This window comes from Haliaeetus albicilla, chromosome 18 (genome assembly GCF_947461875.1).
Source record: "Haliaeetus albicilla chromosome 18, bHalAlb1.1, whole genome shotgun sequence".
NCBI classification, from domain to species: domain Eukaryota; kingdom Metazoa; phylum Chordata; class Aves; order Accipitriformes; family Accipitridae; genus Haliaeetus; species Haliaeetus albicilla.
Window position 1 is genome coordinate 827979 of NC_091500.1, and position 24623 is coordinate 852601.

The 24623-nt window shown below is 43.1% G+C and overlaps 1 protein-coding gene across 1 annotated transcript in view; it reads right to left on the minus strand.

Annotated features, from left to right (window-relative positions):
• The window catches only part of ASXL2 (ASXL transcriptional regulator 2), a 130799-nt gene that overhangs the window by 56312 nt on the left and 49864 nt on the right, over positions 1-24623 (minus strand). The window contains exons 3-4 of the mRNA XM_069805396.1: positions 20277-20385; positions 13017-13173 (exon numbers count right to left, since the gene is read on the minus strand). Of these exons, the coding sequence (XP_069661497.1) occupies positions 13017-13173; positions 20277-20385 (266 nt within the window). The remainder of the gene's footprint in view (positions 1-13016; positions 13174-20276; positions 20386-24623) is intronic.

Here is a 24623-nt window from a genome sequence, read left to right on the forward strand (position 1 = left end):
TTTCTGCAAAACAAATTAAGGACTTAATCACATTTCCCTACATTTCAGTGGAAATACTTTGGGGCCTTAGAGCACATTAGAAATACTGTGCTTATGGGAATAACGACCCCAAAATGTCTGTCCTGCCCACATCGGTCAGGGACACAAGGCAGGAGTGATGTCCAAGGCTTCTCCAGTTCATGCACCAAACAGCAGTGCAATGCCACCAACTCCAAACAAGACAACAGTAACTACAGCTCCTGCCTGGCTCTTCTCCTTACAGAAGACAACCGGGACCTGGGATGAGCTCTGCAGCGGGGGAGCACGAGCGGTGAGCAGGAGGCTGGTGTGTAAAACAGGCTCTGAGCGCAGCTTTGTCAGGCCAAGACCATAAGCTGAGAGTTTGCTAAAGTGCTGGGAAAGGATCGCAAAAGTTCGCTTGGTAAAAGCACAGATCAAAGGTGTCCTACAGAAAACTGATCTGTCATTTCTTCGGTAAGCCTTAAGATTTTTAGTTGCTGAGGAAAATTCATGCAAAAAAATCTTCTACTGTAGATTTTAAGTTTATAACCCATTCTTCTACATGTCTAAAATGCTTACCAAACACAGAGCCACATGTAAGTGCCTGTGACCACAGCCTAATGACTGCTGCTCACACAAGTTAAAAAATATGGTTCTTGCTGTGAAGTCTAATGGAAATACAACTTCTTGACTGCTAGAGTAAGCCCTCAGAGGCTGTATAGCCCATGAAAAACTACAGCTCACTCAAAATCTGGATACTACAATATACTAGCCTAAACAGAAGATACACTAAAATAAAGGAAAAAGTAACGTTTTTTGGCTTTGTGGCTGCAGATTCCTTGATAAATTGCATAATGTGATACGCGGGAAACAGCTTCCTCATGAGTCACGAGCACAAGCAGGAATTGGCTGTATTTAGAAAAGCTGATATTTCTACCAAAACTTTAGCAGGAAGAAACAAAATGACACAACCCAAACAGAATTCTTTAAAATTTTTTTGGGCATGCAGCAGCAAAGCACTTTCTGAAGGCAGTGCCACGATCAGGCCACGGGTGTTAATTAGGGAAGCTGAGAGACACTGTCACAGCAAAGCTCTTATAGTAAAAGCAGGTCACACCCTCTAACTGGGAACCAGTATTTCTGTGTGTCTAGACTCCCAAGTTTTCCTCTATACAAAAAAATAATGCACAAAATTTCAGGTATAGAACAGTGCTTTATTTCTTATTCCTATTTTCCTAAGTATGGGCCATTGGCAGTGAACATAGTGTAGAAGTTTAATTATTACAGATATTTTCCTTCACTGTCCTAGGTAAGAAGAGTTTATGGTGATATCCTATTTTAACCTGACGAAAAATCTTCTAATCTATTTTCAGTAAATGACATTTTACCAAATATAGTTACTTTTCACTTTGAACACTAATCTGGTCAAACAAAATTCTGCCTGCCTAGGGACCATGAGGGACCCACTGGTACGTGTTTGGTGTACAAAAATGCAAGACAAGCTGGTTGTTTGCTAATGGGAAAGGATTATTGATAATCTTGTCCAGTTTGTTTCCCCCTTTTCCCTTAAAGTTCACTTGGCCATCTAATATTTTTTCCCTTTTTCTTTCCTTTTTAATACAGCAAACTTAGGTTGGGTTTTGCTAGAGAAGACACCTGTTACTGCAACGGCTCTCATAGAAGCTGTCAGTTATAGAAACTCAACAAGATCCTTCTCTTTCAGGATGACTGATTAGAAAGGGTACACCAGGGACACGCAACATGGCAGAAACTGTAGGAGAATCCAGTTTTGACAGCCATTTTCCTTGCTAGAAGCCATGAAAGTCTGGGCAACTCTATACTGGAACCAAATGCCTTTTATTTATTTGTACAGGCTTGCAAAGCCAGGCGTAGGCACTGACTGTGGTTCCACTCCAGTCAACTGAAGCTTTGTAGCTGATCACAGAAACATGACTACATGTTTTATTTCCAGACACCATAAGGACAGACTATATTAGTAACCTTGAGCTCACAAACAACCCCAGGTGTACAAATGAGGTGCACACACAGACAATGACATTGAGCAGCTGTATTTCACATTCATGTAGCTCATTACAACAAACCACTTGCAAGCTGTCCTACAAAACACATAGCAAAACAGTGATAAAAGCATCCGGAATTGAGGCATTTAGACTTCAAGTTTCAGGGTGATTTAAAACAATAGAACCCAAGAAGTCTTGGCAGTATCCGTTCACAAGTCCAAAAAAAGCTTTGTTTTTATCATCAAACTCCAAAGATGAGAGCCGAGTAGCTGCCTCAAAGCCAAGGAAAAGGGATCTGTCTCACTTCTGATCGGCACAGAGGGACCCCAGCCAGAAAAGCACCCGCTTCATTCCCAAAAGCAAAAATCTGCCGCAGCTGCCTGCTGAAACAACCCCATCTTACCTTCAAGGGGAATTGCATAAAGCTGCTCCATGAACATTGCTGCTTCTGCTTCTTAAGCTCCGCAATCAGTGCTGCTCCTGGCTTCCTCCCGCCTTCTGCTCACGCACAGATGTGCAGGCAATAATGCATGGGGCTTGTTTTTAAACTTTTCCCCCTGTGCTCCTGATTGGTCCCATGTAATGCCCATGTGGGTCTACAAATGCACAAAGGTTTCTATCCTTTCTAAAATCAAAGTGTCAGTTTTGCTGCTGTCAGACCACTATTTTTGTACATATAAGGAAGTGGCTGTTGATGTTATCTGAATGCGCTTCCTGTTTTATATGTATATGAGCAAAAATAATGTCACATTAAGCTAAACTGCAGTCTCAAAAAGCTCAAGTCAAAGCCGCTAAGCAAAATAATATAAGCACAGCTCATCTGTTCACTGTCTACCCCAGTTTGCGTTCACTTAATTGATTTTTATTAAAATTCCATATTCTCACAATAAAAACTATCCTCCCCAATCCTCGGGGGAAAAAAAAAAAGCTGTACCCCATACTAGCGCTGCTTCCTACCGAGACTCTCGGGACCAGTCGAATTACAAAGGGCTCGGTGGATGCTGACAACCCTATCTCAAACATCACACAGGTGAAAACGCAGCCAGCAGCCAAGCGAGGCCACAAGACAATTCTGGCTGAAATTTGGGTTATTCTTGAATGTGAGTAGATACTTTTTTCTTAATGAAGAAGGAGGCTTTTTTGTGTTTCATGTACACACAGACAGTCCAGGAAGCGGCCGTGTAGGAGTGCTGCATTCCAGAGCTGATGCTACACAGCTCAAAGCTGAAGGAATCTTTCTAATTGGAATTTAGTGCTTTTCTGGTTACTTTAAAGCAGAGCAAACAAACGTACCGACTAAAAATAAAACCTGTTTTGCTGTAGAAGTTCTTCTCCTCTCGCAGAAGAAAACAGCAGTAAAACATGGAGGCACCAAGGAGGAGAGCTGCCAGCATCAATGCTACAACTTCTTATCCCCCAAAGTCAGAACTGTCATTGCCAGGAGGTCCTGCAAGGTGCCGATTCATTCACTTCCACTTTCAAACATTACTGACTGCAGAACTCAGAGATGAACCATGGCTGGGAGTGAGGTGAAGCCATTTGCACTTTCTAGTTTCATTATACTTTTCACGGCAACTCCTTGGATATTAAATGCAAGTTATTTTTTATATATAGCAAGATTATGAAACTTCAGGTTTTGCTAGAGGAAACCAGAAGAATCTTTTCAGATGCATAAAGTAAATGAAATACTAAAAATGAAAGAAAATTTTCTTCCCTGTGGACTTCATGGCACAACTCTGATATATGTCTCTGAGACTGTCAGCAATCTGAGTACAGCTGGTCTGCACTTTGAGAAACGTTTAAGTACTGTCTCTAAAATATCAATGAGTTATAGTGTGTGATGTAAGAAAGATGCCTTACAAACATTAGAATTTAAAAATGTTTAATGCAAAGATTTTTTTGAACCATTTAACATCATAGTACCTTACTTTACCTCATTAAACAGTTTTGGATCATTTAATTTTCATGCAAAAGTTATGTTACAGCCAAGAAACGGAGCTGGGAATATAAACCAGGTGTCTTATTTCGTGATGGAAGACCGAGAGCTATCACAGCAAAATTAAGTAGTGAGACCTAGAACTAGCAAAGTCCAATTTGCTGCATATTTATGTCCTGGCGTTGATTGATTTGAAAGTCTGTAAACAGGCAAGCTTCAGAAGAAGTTTTTCCTGCAGCTGGGGCAGCTGCATCACCCTTGTGTGTATTCTCACATGCCTACTAAAGCACAAGTTCATGCTACAGCCTTTTGCACTGTTGGAGCAGCTACAGCACCTCTTCTCCCTTCCCAGCCACTGTTGTGAAAAGCAGGGATGTAATGATCTTTGTAACCCCTCCCGCTATTCCTTTAAGCTTGGATGAAATCAACTTTAAATGCTACAGTTTAAGAACAGACTGACATCGAGAGTACAAGCCTTGTTTCCAAACCCAAAAACCCCAATAAATATCATAGGTGCACCCACCGCTGGACATGCTATTTGACCAGCTCAGTGGAAGTATGCGGGTTTCTGTAGCTAGTGACAGAAGATGATAGGATCAGCCTCACGTTCAGCCAAATTTCATTTCCCAGAACAAACAAGCAGGTTCCCATTTGCTGCCTGATCAGGGATGCCTTTTACTGAGAATCCCTATCAAGGCTCTCTCCCACACTTCAGGTGTCTTCATAGCTCCTTCACTGCATGCCACACCTGCACCAAATATCAAACAAGCTTCCTGAGAAAGGAGGAATCAATCCAGATATTAATTTAAATCTGTTGCCATTAAGCATCCTTCAGGAACTGACTATTTCCCTACAGCAGCCTCCCAGCGCCAAGCTCTGCTACGGAAGCCTCCAACTCTGCCATTAACACAGGAGCCTTGACTCTGCCTGTACCTCCCCTTCTGTAGTCACACCCTGGAAGGCAAAACAGCACCATGAATTTGGAGGTTTTTTGGAAGGCTAGTGTATCTTTTTTTTTAAAGACATTTTTGGCAAAGAAGTATTTTTTATGTCCTTCCTTACATATTTCTAAAATCCCTCATGAAACACATGGACTGACAAAGACCTATAACATCCAACAAGCGTCTCACAAAAAGTGGCCAGGATACCATTCATTCAAAATGAACATCAGACATCTGATGGCATTTATTCGTTCAAGTGCACCAAACACACCTAATTCTTTCAGCTTTTATGCTTTCATTTTAAATCTCTGAAGAAAACCTGTGTTGGGGGGGGGGGGGGGGGGATAGAGATTCAGAAGACATTCCAACAGCTGTCTGAATACGAGCCAGCAGTGTGCCCAGGTGGCCAAGAAGGCCAAGGGCATCCTGGCCTGTACCAGAAATAGTGTGGCCAGCAGGAGCAGGGCAGTGATCATCCATCCCCCTGTACTGGGCACTGGTGAGGCCGCACCTCGAGTCCTGTGTTCAGTTTTGGGCCCCTCACTACAGGAAAGACCTTGAGGGGCTGGAGCGTGTCCAGAGAGCAGCAACGAAGCTGGTGAGGGGCCTGGAGCACAAGTCTTATGAGGAGCAGCTGAGGGATCTGGGGTTGTTTAGCCTGGAGAAAAGGAGGCTCATCAGCAAGAAGCACTGCAAGAATCCCCAAGGGTCTCTAAAGAGCCTGGGAGCCTCCCAGTGAGCGGGGTGGCAGAGGTGGCACCTGGGTACAGTCCAAGGAGCACAGCACCGCCGCTCTGCAGCCTCACTGCCACAGCAAGACGAGAAAGAGGAAAGGGAGAATAACAGAGAAAGGAAATATGAGCTGCAAAACAAAAACTCAAGAAATGGCTAGCACAGCAAAAAGCCCTTGGGGAAAGCCCCCGGTGCGGTCGCTCCCTTCCTACAGCAAATCACTGACACAGCAGCATCAACAGGCCAACGGACAGGGCAAATGTGCCGGTGTGGGTGAATCGGCACCCGTGCAGAGGGATAACGCGTGGCCACGCTGCACAAGTCCCTTTTCTTATCTTGCTGTAAGAGGAATCTTATCATGAAAGAAAGTACCAACAGCACACATTTCTCGAATCAAGCTAACCTCTGTGGCTTTGGCAGGTACTGCCAGCCATGCTGGATGTACAAGGCGCTCCTGCCTGCACCTCTGCTCTCCCCCCCCACAGACCCTCCTGCCCACTGGAGCAGGCTCACCCCAGTCCAGCTGGGCTCTGACCCACAACAGGAGGAGGGATGCCCAGAACTGGCAGGATTGGATCTTTTAGTGAAATTCAGCTAATATCCCAAGCCAAAATCCAAGCTCTGTGTGTGTGTAGTGCAAAAACAGCCATCCACAAGTTAAGAGAAATATGAGATTGTATTTTAGATGAAAGCAGCTCATTTTGCTAAGCTCTACGCAAAGAAATATATGTACCTATTTCTATCCTCCCTGCCACAAAGCAAAATCTCAATATTCACACTTATCTGAAGGCCACATCAGAATCCACAAGCACAGATTTCAGTAGGACAGCGTATCATCATTGTTCTACAACAACCCATAAAATCCAAAGGTTGCTCACTTCCTCTCCTAATATAATAGTACAATGTACTTACAACTTCAGTGTTACTCAAATCACGCAAAAAAACCCCACCCCCCCATATCAAAACCTTTTAAAGAGCAAAGAACTAGACAACTTATTTATGCCTTTGAATATTCACTTGTTGAATACATGCCAGAAAATTTTATTCTCACATGAAGCTTCTGATTTCTAGCTGAACTAAGTAGTTTTGGTTTTGGGGTTTTGTTTTCTCATTTGGTGTTGTGTTGTTTTTTGGGTTGTTTTGTTTGGGGTTTTTTTTTGTGGTTTGTGTGTTGGTTTTTTTTTAAATAAAGAAAACATTTATATCTACAAAGAAATTTCTCAAAAATGGCATATGTGGTGTCACAGCAAGACTCAACTTCATAAAAAGGAGAACCACATTGAAACACAGAAACAAGTTAAAAAGAAATTAAGAGGAACATCTAAAAGGGTAAAACACATGCCAGTGGCAAAGACATCATTTAAATAAACCATGACAGATTCCTAGAGAAAGTGGTTATCATGTATCAAATATGACTAAAGATTTAGAAATAAACTCATCTGGTTTAGGAACAGAGTAAAGGACTCAAAGTCTTGCAGATTTTTAAATCCTGCAGATTGATAACTGATGAAATGTAACAGGAGGTAGAACCAGCTAGGTTTCCCCATGGCCGGGGGTATTGGTGGGGTATCCAAGGAAGCGTGCTACCACCCACACCACCCAACCTACATGATCCGTGGCGAGACGCAGCTTGCAGGCGTAAGAAGTTATTCTGCATAACAAAAGATTAAACCTGATTGCAAAGAACTGCAAAAGGACCTCACGATACCACGCGATGGGGTGCTAGAACAGCAGATATGACTCAGTGAAGATAAAAGGCAATATAATGACCAAAGGGAAGAACAACTCTGAAACAGCTATTGCTGCTCAGGGAAAGGATCCCAGAGTTAACAGAGATGAAAACACAACTCAGTGCTCATCAACAGTCAAAAAGGCAAAGCTTTACAAAATATTATAGAAAAGAATAAGCAAAAAAATTGTTAAGAGCTGTTAAAAGATAAAATAAGAGGGAAAAGACATCATTACATCAGTGTGTGTATTCACAGAACATGTGCGTTTTGAAGCATACGGGCATTTCCACCCACTGATCTCAAAAAATACACAGTGTAACTGAAAAAGATTCAGAAAATGAAATAAGGATAACCAAGACCGTCTGAGAGTCCTGGCTCTGTCATCCCAAAGCCTTGCATTAATTCTCCTGCCGGTCTCCTCACAGGTCCTGCTACATCACCTTGTTTCCCAGTGCTGTGGGAGCTGCTGCACCCAAGTGTTGAGCACTGCTGGCAGGTGCACAAAGGCTGTATTGCTCTGGAACAAGTCTTCATAAATTGTATCCTTTAGAAAAGCATCCCTATTTTCAACACAGTCACGACTGCAGCTTTTAAAAGCCGTTTACACAGCTTGAATAAGAGAAGTGTCATGGCTGGTAATGAAGTCAGATTTGCTCTAAGATGTGAGGCACATCCTGCTCTACTACCTACCAACCAGAGTATTTATTTTGTCATCTTCTAGATAGCCTCAGTAGCCCCCAAGAAAATAAGAGAAAAATCAACGTAATGCTGAAAAGAAAAACAACATGGTATAAGGCACTATACAAACATGTCTTACTGTCCATAATATTTTTCTTGTTCAGGATGGCCTCTACCACTTAGTATTTAAAAGAATGCACTTTCTTTTAATATGGCAAAGCAAGGAAAGTTGACTGCAAAGAAAAGAGGTTTCATCTCAGCTCTAATAACATCAGGATTCAAATAAATCCTGTGTTCTTTCCCTCTCAGTTGACTTAGCTCGTTTCTCACAAGAGTAGTAGCAGAAATGCTCAGTGCACCACTCAAGCTATGCTGAGGAGGAATAAGTCATTACATACCCCTCATCCCGCACCTTCCAAAGGGAGCGAACACAGCATCTTGTCTGGAGAAGGAAGCATGGAGCAGAACAACACACAGTTACAGCGGCACCGATCAAAGCAGACAGCTATCCCCCCAGCCCCCCAGAATTTCAGCCTGGTGTTTGAGAGGAGTGTGCTACATCCATAAGTTAAAGAGAAGTTTTAATTTTACTAGGGAATTTCATCGGTGCAAAGGAGCTCATGGTTGATTTATGTTCTGAAGCCCAAAACTCATGCTGTCATCTTTGACAACTGGCTTCTGAGACCTAAATATATGCAGGAACATTGCTTTACCTTCCCAGTGTGACACGGAGAAGTGTATTTTAACCACCCATTTCTTAATCCTATTGTGAACCAAGACAGACGAAGGTGGAGGCCGAGCTGTACTGCAGCAGACGACCTCAGACAAAGTGAGGGTAATGTCCTCCTGCCCGTGGGTAACAACTCTGCCACAGCACTCAGCACAACTGCTTGGTTTATTTGTTGAAGACACATTCTGATTTTCACCATACACGAACCACCTGACAATGTGCTTTGACATACTGCGTACCCCTGCTTTTGACCCGTTCCCCAATATAAAGGTACATTTTGCTTTGTAAGAACTCCCTCCCGCCTATCCATGACACGTCAGTATTTCAGACTGAACACAGCCTATGGCTCTCTGTGTCCCAAAGGTGATTTATTTTTCTTTATGCCTTACCCTGACAGCTGAAACATGGCACTCTGGCAGGTAGTGAGATGAGCAGTCCTAGTCTCACCTTGCATACAACCAGGCTGCTAAAAACCTGTCTCATAACTCACTACCAGCTCTTCTCTTCCAGGAGCAGCAAAGGTGAAAACTATAGGGGACAGGAGAGTTGAGTGCCTGAGAGGGTAAAACAAGAAGGTACTGTATGTACTCTGGCATCTGGCTGCCTCATGAAGATCCACCACAGCCACTCGCTCTGGTGTAACTGTAAGAAATTAAGTACAGAGGCAATAAAATTGCCCAGTGAGGAGGAGCAGCTCTGCTTGCGTTCACTACAGACCCCGCAGCAGCTGACGTACGGGACGTACTTCCCAGGCAGCAGTTGGTGGCACGCACAGACTGGGAGAGATTTACCTACAGATGCGGTATACGGCCAGCCAGCTTGCAGGATTTAAGCCGAGATGTAAATAGAGAAAGGACGGGATTTGATTGTCACTCCCATCACACCTTGCCAGTGCAGGTGAAACCCAGGCAGCTGAAGGCTCCACTGAACCCCTCTTAGTCCAGAAGCAGCTCCATACATCTGCAGCTCCACAGATTCATTTGCCCAGAAATGCCATCTGCTTTAGCAAACAAGCACATTGTTTTTCCAAGGGAAGCTTAAGGAGAAAACCATTTCCCCGCATAACCTGGTAATAATGCCTTGGTGTGACACTAAGTGGTAGGTTCATTAATAATTAAGAGTTTCTCACAGAAAGGAACACAACCCTTGAGGGCAGGTGTTCTCAAACAGAAGGAACACACTTGATAACACTACTGACCAAAACGACTTTTCTAATTTACTGATAATTTTTTATTTACTAATCACTAAAAGTTCATGACTTTCAGTGCATTAAAACCTATGAAAATGGCCTTTACGCTAAAGGTCAAAATGCCACTCCTAAGAAAAATCATCAGTACCAGGCAACAAAAGGGATTGTTGCCTTAAAGGGTAATGAAGTTTGGCAAAAAATACCCCCCCCCGCATTCCAGCTTGTCCTCAGATATAAAAGGGCTGGGGGCAGCTAGGCTTAGATTCCAAGTGATGTCCAATTCAACACTACAATTCCGGTCACATTCAATATACATTGAAATATCACGATTTTGGATGCACAAATAGCGTAATGTACTTTCAATCTAGTTGTGTTCAACAAACTATCACGGCTAGATTTTAATGAACAGTACAGTTTATTAAAACAACAGAAGCGCAGGTTCTTTTGGATTGCCAGCGATAAATACACTGTCTGCAAAGCATGTGCAAGTAACAAGAATATGAATAACACAGTTGACTACAAATGCATTAAATTATGGAAAAACTCTAGAGATTTCTAATTTTCCTGGAGAAGCACTCGGTATAACCGAGGGTTCGAATCTTACCCAATAGGCACCCCTATGGAGGGGAAGAGAGGTTCAGACCGTCGACCGATCCCAGAAGTCAGCGATGTCCTCCCGACTTGTCTACAATGGTGTCTTCCCTAGCATTCCTCCTCTTAAGCCCTTTTATACTATTTTCTTATTTTTAGGTGGAACTTGAATGACTCTAGTCATACATACCTTTATTATGATTGGTATAAAATCTCCTCGCTTACTTTTAAAGGTATACACTAGAAAAAATTCAGAGTGGATGCTTAGTGAGGGGTGGTCACACCTTGAAGGCGGGTAGCCACCAAGCTCCCCTGGTGTTGGTAACACCTAAGGTTGCAGTTATGTTGCTTAGGGAATGGAACAGATTTCATGTATATCTACCACATTCCACCCTGGAAGTTTACCTTCCCTTAAGAGGGGGACATATCAATAAGTCACCTCCAGCAATCATTCCACAGAGAAGCAAAATTCCTTTTTTTGTATTTATACTGAAACCACTATCTTCACATTGTCTGTTTTTGAGTTTTGGGTACCTTTTTCCAGCTGTTTCAGGGTAAGATTTCCTTTCCTTCTTGCTTGGGTTCCTAAACCATGGCCCCTCCTGCCTTTTCAGACATTCAGTAAGGTAGTATATAAACTTTTATATAAAATGTATACATGTATTTCTACATAAAGATCTCTCTAAAAGATACATAAAATCCCTTGAAGGTTTTGACATAGTATCATAACATTGGAGGTGTAGGCAAAGTAGCCAAAAAAAACCCTTACTGACCAAATATTTTGAGAGGATTTGTTAGAAATGAAAATATTTTAGCCAGACTATCTATAGCTTTCCTTTCAAAGGATGAATTTGGAGTCACCTTAATTCTAAGGTTTTTTTAACATTTTCTACTTTCATGGTGCTTTAAATGCTTAAAATTCTACTTAATACTTCTACTTTTGTTATTTGCATTGTGACTCCAGGGAAAGCTCCAAGCAGAGTCTGGTCCACACGAGCCTCATGCACCCATACAGTAAGAGCATGTTCTCATTCAATGACTCCCCACCGCAAACCTTCCCACCGATGGAAGGGTTTCGGCAGACCCCACCAGTTATTGCAAGTCTTTAAGCGCTTCAGAAAACCTCTCACGTGCTTCTACTTCATATCCTATGGCATTGGAAATAAGTTTTAAGTAATGTTTCATTTCAGCCAGGAAATTCTGTGCATGACTGAGGAGAATAGGAAAAAGGAAGAGATCGGATTGAAGGGTAAATTTACAGCATCAGCAGCTGCACCAACAGCTCTCCAAGAATATCCAGAGCTGCAGCCTGCTACCTCTGCCTAAAGGGAGGACTTCATGCTTCTTCACAAAGCTGTGAGTTACAAAACATACTTATTTTTAACAGAGAGAATACAATGCTATAGTGAATAGACTCTCCCCAACTCAAGGAACAATGTATGTCGCATCCTCACATACTGTTACGGCTTTTTAAAATTAATTCAGCTCGTAGCATCTAAGCAGACAAGCAGATATCTGAGCAGAATTTTGAAGGAGGAAAGAATTCAGACAACATTGGTCAAATGAATGGGTGCCAAAACTAGAGGCAGGTAAGACAGGAACTTCAGTTTATTACCAACACAGGATGTAAATATTATAATGCATTGGCTAAGAGGTGCTGATTTCCACTGTTCCTGAAACAGTAAGACACCATGACAGCAGTATCTGACAAGATACATTGCTGCCTCGGAGTGGCAAAGACATCAGGATTCAAAACAGAGACAAATCCGCTATTTCCTCTGCTTGGTACTCTTGCACTACCAAAACCACTCTTCTGTAGAAAATCCAGAATCTGGATATTCTCGAAACATCACTGAACCATCCATCTTCAGCAACCACCCAGATACAGCAGTGGAGCAAAAAACAGCACTTCACTGTATTAGCCAAGGTTGCAGATAATTTAATATTCAACAGTGTGGAATACTTAAATATTGCCTGGTTTATGAGGGAAAGAGTCCAAAACAGGACAAAAGAAAAAAGCACAGTGGCTCAAGCCCAAACCCTACGGGACCCATCAGTTCACATAACAGGCTTTAACCTCAGAGATTCTGTGCTCATTCCTAGTCAGTGTTGCATCAAAAGCATCAGAAGAGGCCAAAAGTAAAAGTTGCAATCCTCTTGGGAAAGCAGGCAGATGGCAGAGAAAACCTGGAAGAATCAAATTCACTTTCCTGGCTGGGAAGCTCAGTGTGCTGGTCTGTGACTTGTGTCAAGGCCTTAAATACACTTAATTACAGGTACCTTCTCCCCTTTGGTGCCCACAACAGTAAATCAGCACTTGTGTCAATCCATGAGCACCAATGGTAATGGCAGATTTTAAACTGTTATTGTAACAGCCTGTATTTACAAGGCAACAGATGTGATGGATAAAAACCTCCAAATCCTACAGAGATCATGTTAAAATCATAGTTCCTAAAACCAAAAATTACCTTTCCTTTTCCATCTGCTTTTCTTCCCATCTTTGTTACTGCATCCATCGCTGCTGCTGCTGCTGCTGCTGTTCTCAGAGCTCTGAGAGTCGGACTGGGCATCGCTGCTCTCCTCTGAGCCATCAGAGAGCTCCTTCAACCCGTCTGGAACGTCCTTCTGCAAATGGAAAAAACAGATATAGTTACCCACTCCACAGTAAATTCTCCCAATTAACAAAATACTTAAAAGTAGCAGTTTTCTTTATTTACCAAGCACCGACTGTGGATTTTTTTTATGCTGCAATGTCAGAACTCCTTAGCCACTGGCCTCAAACACTCATGCAGCCTTCTGTGAGCCCATATGAAATATTTAACACAATCCCAGCTGTCACATCTTTTACACTGCCCTTGCCATTACTTCAAAGGTATGCTCTTCCTTAACTTCCCCATCCCTAATCACTAACTCCAATACACTCCCCCTTTACGAGCAATCCAGTCCCTTTTTTAACTTCATGATAAAAGAAAAACAGCTCAGTGCCCCACAATCCCACATAACATTATTTTTCCAACCAGGTGCTCAGCAGCTCCCTGCCTGCCAACACAGGTCCTTGCAAAAACGGAGCTGGGAGGTGTTTCTGCGTGGGGAAACGGCAGTGGGTTCCCTGCGTTCACCTGCGTGGTTTTAGGCAGATAACAGCCAGCAGAGAAAACCGGCTGCAGTTTTCACCCTGTCCACACCTAAACCCAGACTGCCCTCTAGTGATTATCCTGCCGGATTCAGATTGTAACCTACATTGGAAATTAGCAATAACAGACTGTTTGCTGCTGCTGCTGAGGTCGTTAACGTCACCACCGCCCAAGCACCCAAAACAGCTCCGGACACCTCGCAGAGGTGCTGAGCCGAGAAGGGCAGGACGGCAGCTGGAGGCACCAGCTCATCCCTACCTGACACCGGCCACCCTCGTACCTGCACCTCCGCTTCTGTTCCATCACTATGGCCGAGACATACAGCATACCTGAAACTATGTTATCATCCTGAATTCCTCATTTGTACGGTAACTGAAACTTTAAATGTTTACTGTACAAGGCAAACAGGACAGTGGTCATAACAGCTGGACAAATGAATAGGTCTGTGTGCATCAGACGGGGAAAAATCCTTCTGTTAATAGCCACTGGAAAAAGTAAATCAAAACACCTCTCCCTTCAACAGGAGACAACTGATTTATTGTCCTTTCTCTGAAATAGAGCTATGAGTAATTTCCACATGTAAGGCCAAAAAGTACTTAAGACAACACAAGTGTTATCAATGTAATTAATTCCAGATTTCTTCCATCAGCAAGGTGAACTAATAGGTTCAGATATTCAATTGTATTTTCATCCTGCACTTCAGAAATAAAGTTCTTTTAACTGCACATTAGAAGTTACTTGTAAACCACAGTGGAAGAGAAGGTATCACCAAAAGCAAAAAAAAAAAAAAAAATCTTTATATCAAAAATCACCAAAGCTGACAAAGCTTAAGCTTGCATATTCCAATGCTGACACTCCTTTCATTAAACCTCCTTTATAGCTTAACCTTTGGAAAGACAATTTAGTCACCTGAGATGCAGTAACTGCACATTTATTTATTTCAGTTTTTTCAAGATATCTCTTTCAAAGTCTTCTGCTGAGAGGAGATGAAGCCTCAACATGGGTTGCCTTCACCTCCTGCCAGGTTTGGGGAACACACGAGGAGCTGGAAAACCTGGACTTCTTGGCTTTTCCGGTGGGTAAAGAAGACAGAGCCAGACTCTTCTCAGTGGTGCCCAGAGAAAGGGCGAGAGGCAACAGGCACAAACTGAAACACAGAAATTCCACTTCCACATAAGGAAAAACTTCTTTACTGAAAGAATGATGAAACACTGGAACAGGTTCCCAGAGAGGCGGAAAGTCTTCATCCTTGTAGGAATTCAAAACCTGACTGGACAAGGTCCTGAGCTACCTGCTATAGTTGACCCTGCATTAAACAGTGGGTTGGACCGGATGATCTCCAGAGGTCCCTTCCCACCACCACCACCATCCTGTGATTCCAACATCCCCTTGCTTCCACAGACAACAGCCCCATTAGCTCACAAAGCCCGTACAACGTCAGCGACTCCCCTTCCAGCTGAGCCTCTTCTGACCAGTGAAAGGTTTTCACCAGCATCTTCTGATGTGGTGTCCAGTCCACACTGTGGATCCTGCATTCTCTTGAATTTTCCATGCAAGACATCAGTACAAGATCTTCATTAACACCAACTCCTCCATGCAGCTGCAGCTCACTGTATTGCAAGTTCTAATTTCAAAGAAAACGAAGAACCCGAATTGCACCCTCAACTGCAGAACTGTCTTCTCTACATTAAAATTGTTCTTCTTTCAATAAGTAAACTTACTCCTTTTAGTGAACCATACTCAATAATAAAATCTGGTCTCTTAGCTATCAGTCCCATAAATGCATCCAGTAAGATGGCGTGCACTGTGGTAAAAGTTTCACTAGTCAGACGTCTCCAAATACCAGGTCAAAAAATCTTCCTCCAGACTGGAATCTTCCAGGCTGCTGGTGAACAGCAAATTCACTACATAGCATGGAAAAATTCAAAGGTAAATGCACAAGGGCAGAACTACAACATGATCATCCAAATAGGGACAGATGCTATTTTGTGTTGAACATTAGCAATGAATTTGGGACCAAGAAATCTGAAGCTGGCAGGCAGAAACACACTTGGAAATCATCAAGCATAAAAACACAGTTGGGATGGGAGGTCTATGTGAAGGTCAATGAACCAGCATACTGGACTTCCAAATAATGCACCCTGCAGCAACTCAGCATGGCTGGTGGTCACTGGGATAACGGCAAACCTCAGCGCAAGCAGGGGCCGCATGGTTACTGCTGTGCCATGCGACGGGGAGCTCATGGGCTGCGCCAAGAGCAAGTGTGGCTGAAGGAGGGGGACAGGAAGCATCTGCAGCTGCCCCACATCCTTCCTCAGGCAAAAACATCCCCAATGTTCCCACCTTGATGGCAGTGATGCAGAGGAATCCAAAAGAGAAACAAAATCATTTGGAAGAGAAAAAAGTCTAAGACAAATATATACAATGTATGTGCACCTCACATAATGGTTTTGTTTAGATTTTTCTACTTTTTACTTCTTTGATCTTTTCTTTCTCAGCCTCCTGCCAAAATGACTCCAGTTTCTCAGCGTTAGCGCATCAACTTTCAGTCTAAATCCTACAAGTGTACATGGAAGGTGAGAGCGTTGACCTCACTAATATTTGCCAGTCATCATTTTTTTCAAACCAAAGTATGGAGGAAGCAATAAATAAAAACACATAGAGACACAAACCAGATAAGCAGGGGGTACCAGCAACAACGCCGAAGACCAAGAGGCTCCAGTCACTAACTGATGGGCCACCAGGACCCTCCACCAGCATAGCTCCGGAGAAGGCCAACATGAACTTTATCAGTAATACAATGGGGGAAACAGGAAAATGAGGATTTGGGATATTGGCGAGGGGGAGATGTGGGATAATGCAAAATTTATACAGGAAAGTTGGGAAGGGGATGGAGGAGGATCCAAGTTGGGGAATAGACAGAAAGGGGTATGGAAAGGGGCCAGTGGCATGTAGCCAGCAGCAGGTCAGGACATGTGTCCGACCGAGCCCTGCCCTGGTCACCACTGTCTGCCCTGTCCTGTCCCACTCATACCCCACTTCTTCTCCTGCCTGCTCCGCTCATTTGCCCTGATCTGGATTTGCCAGGAATGACAAGTTTTGCCCAACTGCCAATTTTCCTCCCTCTCCGGGAGTATTTCACTGTCCATTACACACTAAATGCCTCTAATCTTTTCCTTAAGATCATCTTTGCCATGCACTCTACTAGAAATCCCTGCCTTAGGCATACTTTGCCTTCTATTTAAGAAAATGACATTCATTTTCTCTATTTATCTGTTGAACCTCAATATGTCAAGTGTTCTCTTAAAATGTGAATCCTTCCAGGCACAGCTGAGCCTTGGCATGTACCTGTACAGCCTGAAGCAAAATCAGACCCTCAAAGCTCACCCCACACACACAGCCTTTGCAAACCATGAAAAATACCAATTACAAGAAACTCAAATACCAGAAGTTACCAAAAATTCAGCACTTTTGCTACAAGTATTTAAAAGTCATGGTAATTTGTTTTATTCTGTAGTATTTAGGACTACTTGGAGTTAATTTTCCCCAGGGGTCCAAGCAGACTGTTCAGGCTGTATGAGAAGCAACCAACATATCCTCGCTCGGGCAAACGCAACTTGCTGCAAGATTTAGAGTTGCTGCAGCAGAGCATAGCTGACTGATTTGGGGTATTATACATCCCTTCAGCACCAGAGCAAGTCTGGAGGATCTAATCATTTTTAGAGATTAAATGTTATTCTTTGCTTCCCCCTCCCCATGCAAAGCTTGGCTATCGTCTCTAAAACACTGAAACAGTCATTTTGGGATTCAGTTTGCTCTTTGTATCATTACTGTCAAGCCTGAGTGTGTCCGAAGTTGTACACCTCCCATAACCACCCTGCTTGCTGCTGTCAAAAATACACAGCACCTAGCAAAAGGGAAGCCTGTCCATCAGCTCGGGACCCGACCTCCCAAGTCCTTACACAAACCTTTGCAGCTTAGTTAAGAAAGCAGTCATGTTTCTTGAGAGCCATAAACCATGTCTTGTATGCTCTGCTTTGGGAGAGCACCTGTTCACCACCACGAACAGACTCATCACTGGGGCATGGAGTGCTCGATGCACTGCAGATCACTTCTGACTACTATAATTAGACAAGGCTTGGGAAAAGGAGACAACTAGGTACTTGATAACAAAGCTGGAAACAAAGGGACAAAAAAAGAGCAACAGTAAAATCACGTTAACAAAAACTAACGTGAAATGTAGTTCAATTGCTAGCTGCAATTAAGAATTCACCTCTGGAGTGTCTCCTGGCCACCAGCACTAAGCAAGCACCTTCAGAAACACCTAATCCTTTGAACGTTATTTCACAGAACTGACATAATTCTTAGTTATAATTCTCTAATCTGTTTTACATATCTTTATCATCAAGTCTAAGAAAAATAATAATTTCAGTAAGATCCCAGCAGCCTACCAGTCTCCTTACTACTCAGTAAGGGTGTGATACCATAATCCAGTTCAGTGAGCCAGCAAAAATGCAAGTGCAACTTTGCTTCACTCACCATAAGCTTCTTCTTTTATGAAGCGTGATTTACTGAGCACCTGGCTCTCCTTCACTCCACTGTGGTGTAACAACACATCACATGGGGAATGGTCAGCCCCATTCTTCAAAGCTTTCTATTTCTAACTGCTACCTAAACCATCATGTTTTGTTAATCCTGGATTCTCCAAAGGATTTCTCATTCAGTGCACCATCACAGTTTCCAGGCTCCTCTTGGCAACTGTGCTGGGACTACACATGGCAAAGGGGACCTAGGCTGGTGCAGCAGGGCTGAACCTCTCCCTTTCCTGCAATACTGGGTTTCTCGATGCTCCATGGAAGTTACCACCTCCAGACTACACAACTCTAAGGAAGGAAAGATGACAACAAAACCGCAGTGTCTTCAGATACACAGGACACAATGTGCCTTTGGAATAACTCAGCAGCTAGTATGGCCTCCTAATTAATACAAATTGTTACACTTCACCAACTTACTCCTACATTGAGTTAAATAATATTGGAGTTTTGCTAAAGCTTAATATTAAGAAAGATAATCAGTTTTAACTTGCAGATCTCATGAGGAAAACAAAGTAACTCTGACAGTCTGTTTTGCTGCTCAAATGCATAGTTAGGCTTGACTTTGCTTACATGACTTACTCCACTTACAATGTGCTCGCAATCTTTCAAAAGTGACTTTTTATTTTTACATCTTAAATTATTTTGTTCTTCTCTGAAACTTTTCAGCATAGCTTTGCCACACCATGACAAATTTGCCACCAGAATTCATGGACAACTACTCAATTACTTGTCTACTACCAGATCTAAATCTTTTCCCAAGTCATAATGTTTTGATAAAACACTGTTTTCCCAATCTGTATGATTTATTCCTAAAACATAAAACTTCACACTTTTCTGTAGTGAAACAAATTGTGCAAGACTCATTCCAGTTTATCAGCAAACAGATAACTACCTTCCCTTCATTGTTGCTTGTATCTCTGATAGCCCTTACCTTAAACTTATGTGTTATCAAAATAGTGGTTTATGTACTTTTACTTAGATGCAGCGAAATCAGGTCAACCTCTGCTTGGCACAACAATGCTTAAAGTAAGAAGTTTGTCAGATGTCTTGCAATGGCATTTTTGGAAGCTCTAAAGATGTTTTACTCTGACAGCACATCAGCGCCAATGCATGGGTCCCAAAAGAACATCCTCTGTTGTCACATTATACACAAGTACTCAAGGAATAATGTGCTTTTCCAGTTTACAGGGCAGAGAGAGGAGATGGTGAGAATGGAATTCAACCTAGCTAAATTTTTGGCGATGACGATGAGGACATCCTTTTCAGGGCAATTCTTAGTTGATTCCATTGGTAATCTAACAGGCACTTGTAAAGCACAGACTCTCATACGTGTTGAATATTTTAGGATGAGATGAATCTCATCTTAGAAGTTATTATTTCTCTCTATTGAGCATGGAGTGAGACAAGGAAAGTGGTTCTAGCAGAGACACCTATGCTAGACAGGTCTACGTGCAGGGAGAAGAATCCTATCTTATGGCACAGTTTTCAGAGTCCAATTTACAAAAGATAAAGAGCGGGCTTCCTTCTAGTAGTTTAATTGGGGTAAAAGGTTTCAAAGAAAGATTAAAGATGCCAATCAGACAAATCAAGGAATCCACACTTTTTCCCTACAAATACTCTCTGCCTACTAGTCACAGACTGAGGATAAAGTAATTTTTGATTTCTAGATACAAGTTGAGATCAGTGAAGATGAAGTTACCCTTTTGGGGCTAAAATTTCACTGAAGTTTTAATTACTCTTTCATTTCTGGGATAGTAATTAATATCAGCAAACTCCACCACTGTGAATAAAAAGTAGCACTTTCAGTTGTACTTGCAACACCCAGGTGCTCGCTAGCAAGCATGAAGACTTAGTGTGTGCATTTGAAGGGAAAGCTTACACTACAATTCATGCCAATGAGGAATAGTCCCCTCTTCAGGATTATCCTAATCCAAGATATTTGTAAATGGATAAAAGTCACCTGAGCATTCAAACAAGATTCCCCAGCTGAGCCACTTACCTTCAGAGTGTATACTCCCATGCGCCCCGGGACCTTATAGAAAATGCCCTCTTCCCCTCGGGAGTTTGTATGTAACATAGCATTCAGGCATGCAAGAGGAGAAGTCCCACTGAAAACAAAAACACAAGGTTAATGTTTGAATGTATTTGGTCAGTGTTAATCTTCTGCTGGGAGACAATCATGGCCCCTCACCTCACCATCACCCATGCAGAGGCAGAAAGATTCCAGATTCAACTTCTATTCCCAAGGAGAATATAAGTTGAAGCTGCTGTAATAAGCAACAGTGAAACCAGTCCATGTACCCACGCTCCAGTCCCAGGGGAAAAAAAGCAAACAAAGCAGCCCCCAAGTTCAGGCTCTCCAATACTTCTCTGCCAAACATCAAAACAATCACACATTTTTAAAGCTCTAGATACTCAGCATTGCCCATCTGAAACTCAGAGCAGGTTTGTTGTGAGCTAATGACTGACTGCAGAGATATTTAAAGTTGTGCTGTGGGGTTTTTTTCCAAAAAACCTCCCCACACCATACTGAAATGAGGGTTGTGGGATAAAGAATGGAAACTGATTATGCAATTTCCCTTGAAAAGTGTGGAGATCTTCAATCCCAGTCAGGAGAATGGAGGCAGAAGATCCATTTTTTCACCAGTGCTGGTGGGGGTTTCTTTGTTTGTTTTTTTTAAGCCCATCCTGCTGTAGCCAGAAGCAAAATCAGGTGGACACAGCAAGGCAGGTGACTTTTGTTCCCACTAGAGGGTCCGGCTGATCACATCCTCTACTAAATACGTGTCCTTGCTTGTAATGCTTATTGACATCAAGCACAACCCCTGCGCAGAAATTAAGCGAGAAGTTTTCACCTCCCAACACCTTGTCACAAAGGCTGGAACAGGCACCATCAAATTGACTAAAAACCTAGATTTGTGACTGATTGACTGAAATCCCTGAGCAGCTGTTTGTCTGTAGTAAATTATGCTATGAACATTCAAACTGCAAACAAAATTTATACAAAAAGAGGTAAAATAATCCCTGGGAGAAAAGGGAAATAGAGGCAAGGATGAGCACAGCCCTCTGACGATTTGGGCAGGGCACTAGGCTCAGCTGAATTACTGATGACTAGTACAAGCAGAAGCCAATATCCTCAAATAGGTCTGGTCTCCTCTGCCCCAGCACATACCAGCTAACAAGTAGGAGACCCCAGAAGGAACACTGGCCAGACACGGTGGCTCACAAACCACAGGAGAAATACCATTACGAGAGGAGGGCTAGTATTTATGTTGCTAGACCTGATCCCATCTGTGCTGACTGCTATGCAAACGTACAGCAAGAGACCAGTCGCTGTCGGAGGGACTGGTGGGGAGCCAGCAGGGCACTGTCCTGGTCCCTCCTGCCTGCAGCACCACAAACCGAGCATCCTGCAGGCTGCTCGCTCCTCCAGTTGAGAAACAGGCTTAGAGAAGTACTGGAGCTCCTGTGGGAGCTGTGTGGTTGTGCTGAGACGCCCCAGGGCTCTGGCACGAGCCTGAGCAGGGGCGCACAGTCGTCCCCCACCAGCAGAGATCTCTGTGGGGTTGCAGCCTGCAGTGAGACCAGATGACTTCCTTCAAACCTATATGCAAAAGGTCAGAAAACAGCCTCTACGGTGTTAATGAATACGATGGTGCAGGGGTGCTGCTGCCCTGTGGTTTTCAGTCTCCCAATCAGTGCCTCGGCGCACACTTTGCATCAACAGATGCTGCCCATTGCAGTTCTCTCCAGTGAGTGTCAAAATGGATGCGACACAGCTGAGAGGATGCCTGTCCAAACCACATGTTCACCAAACTGCGCTTACTCATCTCTGCTCTGCAGGATCTTGCGCTTTCTGAGGTTTTGTGAGCATCATTTGTTAATATATACCAGCGAAAACAGTGATGAGGAGGGAATTTTCTAAACCCCAGCCCAAAGCTCATCTGACTGCGTTAGCAGACGGCTCAGCCTGATGCTCAAGCAAAAAACACCAGTGCTAGAGAAAGCAACTGAGCCTCAGGCACACCAGGGACCACCCACTCATCATGTTTTGGTTCTTACATGGCAAAACTCGGTTCCATTTGGGTACTCTTACACTGACCCAGTGACTTCTCTGGCTAACAAATGTCTTTTGGAGAGACAGCCAACTGCGATACAACAGAGAAATCAGTAATGTGAGCACCTCACTTTGATCCCTGCCAAGAATTCATGCTTGTCTTCAGACACAGCAGATCTAGGTTGATGTTCCAGCCAGAATCCCTATTGCTGAATATAAGCTTCTCCTAAATATATTTGCACGCCATAGAAAACCTCTTCCTTGACTAACCCCACCAAAACCAGCTCCTGGCTCATCACTCCCTGCCACTGCCATGGCTTTTCTGTGCACCTTCCCCAATGGTGAAGCAACTGCTGCAAACAGGAGCACCACAACTGGAAACAACTCTTCTCACACCAGCTTCACCAAGGGTATGTGCCAACTTCACAGGGCTAATCCTCTTCTTCAAAAAGCCACAGGGTCTCCCTGGAAGCTACAATTCAGTGTGATTTCCTACAGCAACCCCAAATTCTTTTCAAAGGCACTGCTCTCCAGGGTACATGCTTCCCCTCTTCTCATCTTTGCTCCTGGATGCGATTTCTACATGCAAGTACTATGCAAGAACTGCATGCAAATATATTTTATACGGGCCCAGCTGTATCTGGCAGTATAAACAATATACCTGCCCTTCTCCCATCACTGTTGATCATCACCCCTCCTATCACTGCATCTAGGAAATTATCAGAAGTAATTTTATACTTTTTTCCAGATCACTAATAGCATGTTGAATAGCAGTGAATGCACCGAAGCATTCCCATGTTCAGGAAGCTCTGGGGCAGCGAGGAGAGCTCTGCCACATACCTGACCTTTAGCTCATGAAGTACATTCTTTTTAAAAACAGTATCAGAGCAGAATATCAATGTTAAGCCAAGCATTTTACAAAAGTCTAGGCAGAGCTACACTTTGGAAGGTCACCAAGGAATGAAGCCTTGGCAGAACCTATCTTTACAAGAGCTATACTGATCTGGCATCTACACTGCTCCTACTGAATTGATTCCATTGTTTAATAGCTTATCCACTATTTTTGCCTTTTTTTTTCCCCTTTCATATTTACCCATCTCTAGTTACATGCCTTCTTCTACAGGCTGTTCTAGAAAGCTGGTGCAAATCTAACAGTATTCTAGCCTTTCATAAAGCTTATTGTGGAAAATTTTAGAAGTTAAAAATCAATTGACAAATCCCACCCAACTTTCAAAAAAAAAGGGGGGGGGGGCATTCAATTTGGGTATAAGATGCATGGTCTTCATGTCATATTACATCCTTTCTGCCTCAATGAGCAAGTACTCATGAGCCCTTCCTTATTAACCGTCTTATTTTCATGACTATCAGTCAATTTAAGCCCCCACTCTGGGTGCAGGGTGGCCGTTCACACTTCTGAACAGAGCTCCCCAATGCAGCTGCAGAAGAACAGGACAGCAGCTGCTCCTGCAGGGTTACATGAGCAGCCTAACCAGCAGCTTCCAACTTCATTGATCTGATCTTGATTTGACATACAAACCTCCAAATTGAAAAAGAAAAAACATACCCCCAAAATATCTGAAAACAAGCCGAGATGCTCATCCCAGAATTCAGATGAAGCCCTAACCAGCAGGGCTGTACTACACCTACCTGCATCCCATGGGAAACCACTTCAGGCATTTTTTCTTATATAAAAGGTTGTGTTACCCACAGCTCTGACAGTTTGCTAACATCAGAGCAATGTGCAGTGAGACTGTGGTTACGTTTATTCTTGGCAATGAAACCTGTTCTCCTCCAAATGGAAAGATTTCACCCCTTGCTTGTTCTTTACTGCCCCTTTGCTCAGAATCCCCTAACATTCACTTATTACTTTTTCCAGACCTGTGTTTTGCACTCAGCCTACCTTTTGACACTTTAAAGGCAATAGCTGCCTAAAAACAGCCTTAGGAACCAAATGTTATTATGCCATTTATTTTATTGCCTCTTTTTTTTTTTAAAGTAACAACGGCCATCTCCTCCATTTGCCAGGAACACACACCGGATCATCAGCCATGTCTGGCAGTTTCCCATCATTCCACCTCAAACCCAGTACTTTGCAAAGCAGATGAAGTAAAAGACAAGTTCCTGCCTGCTCCAGATTCATCATTACCCATTATTTCACTTCATTCCCTTCCATCCCACCCAAATCTGCACTGCTCCACCTGCAGAGCCACAGTCAGTCTGACCATCAGCTTCTATTAAGGTGACTGCTAATATACCAGTCCTTTTGGAGGTTTCAAAACAGGATTCATC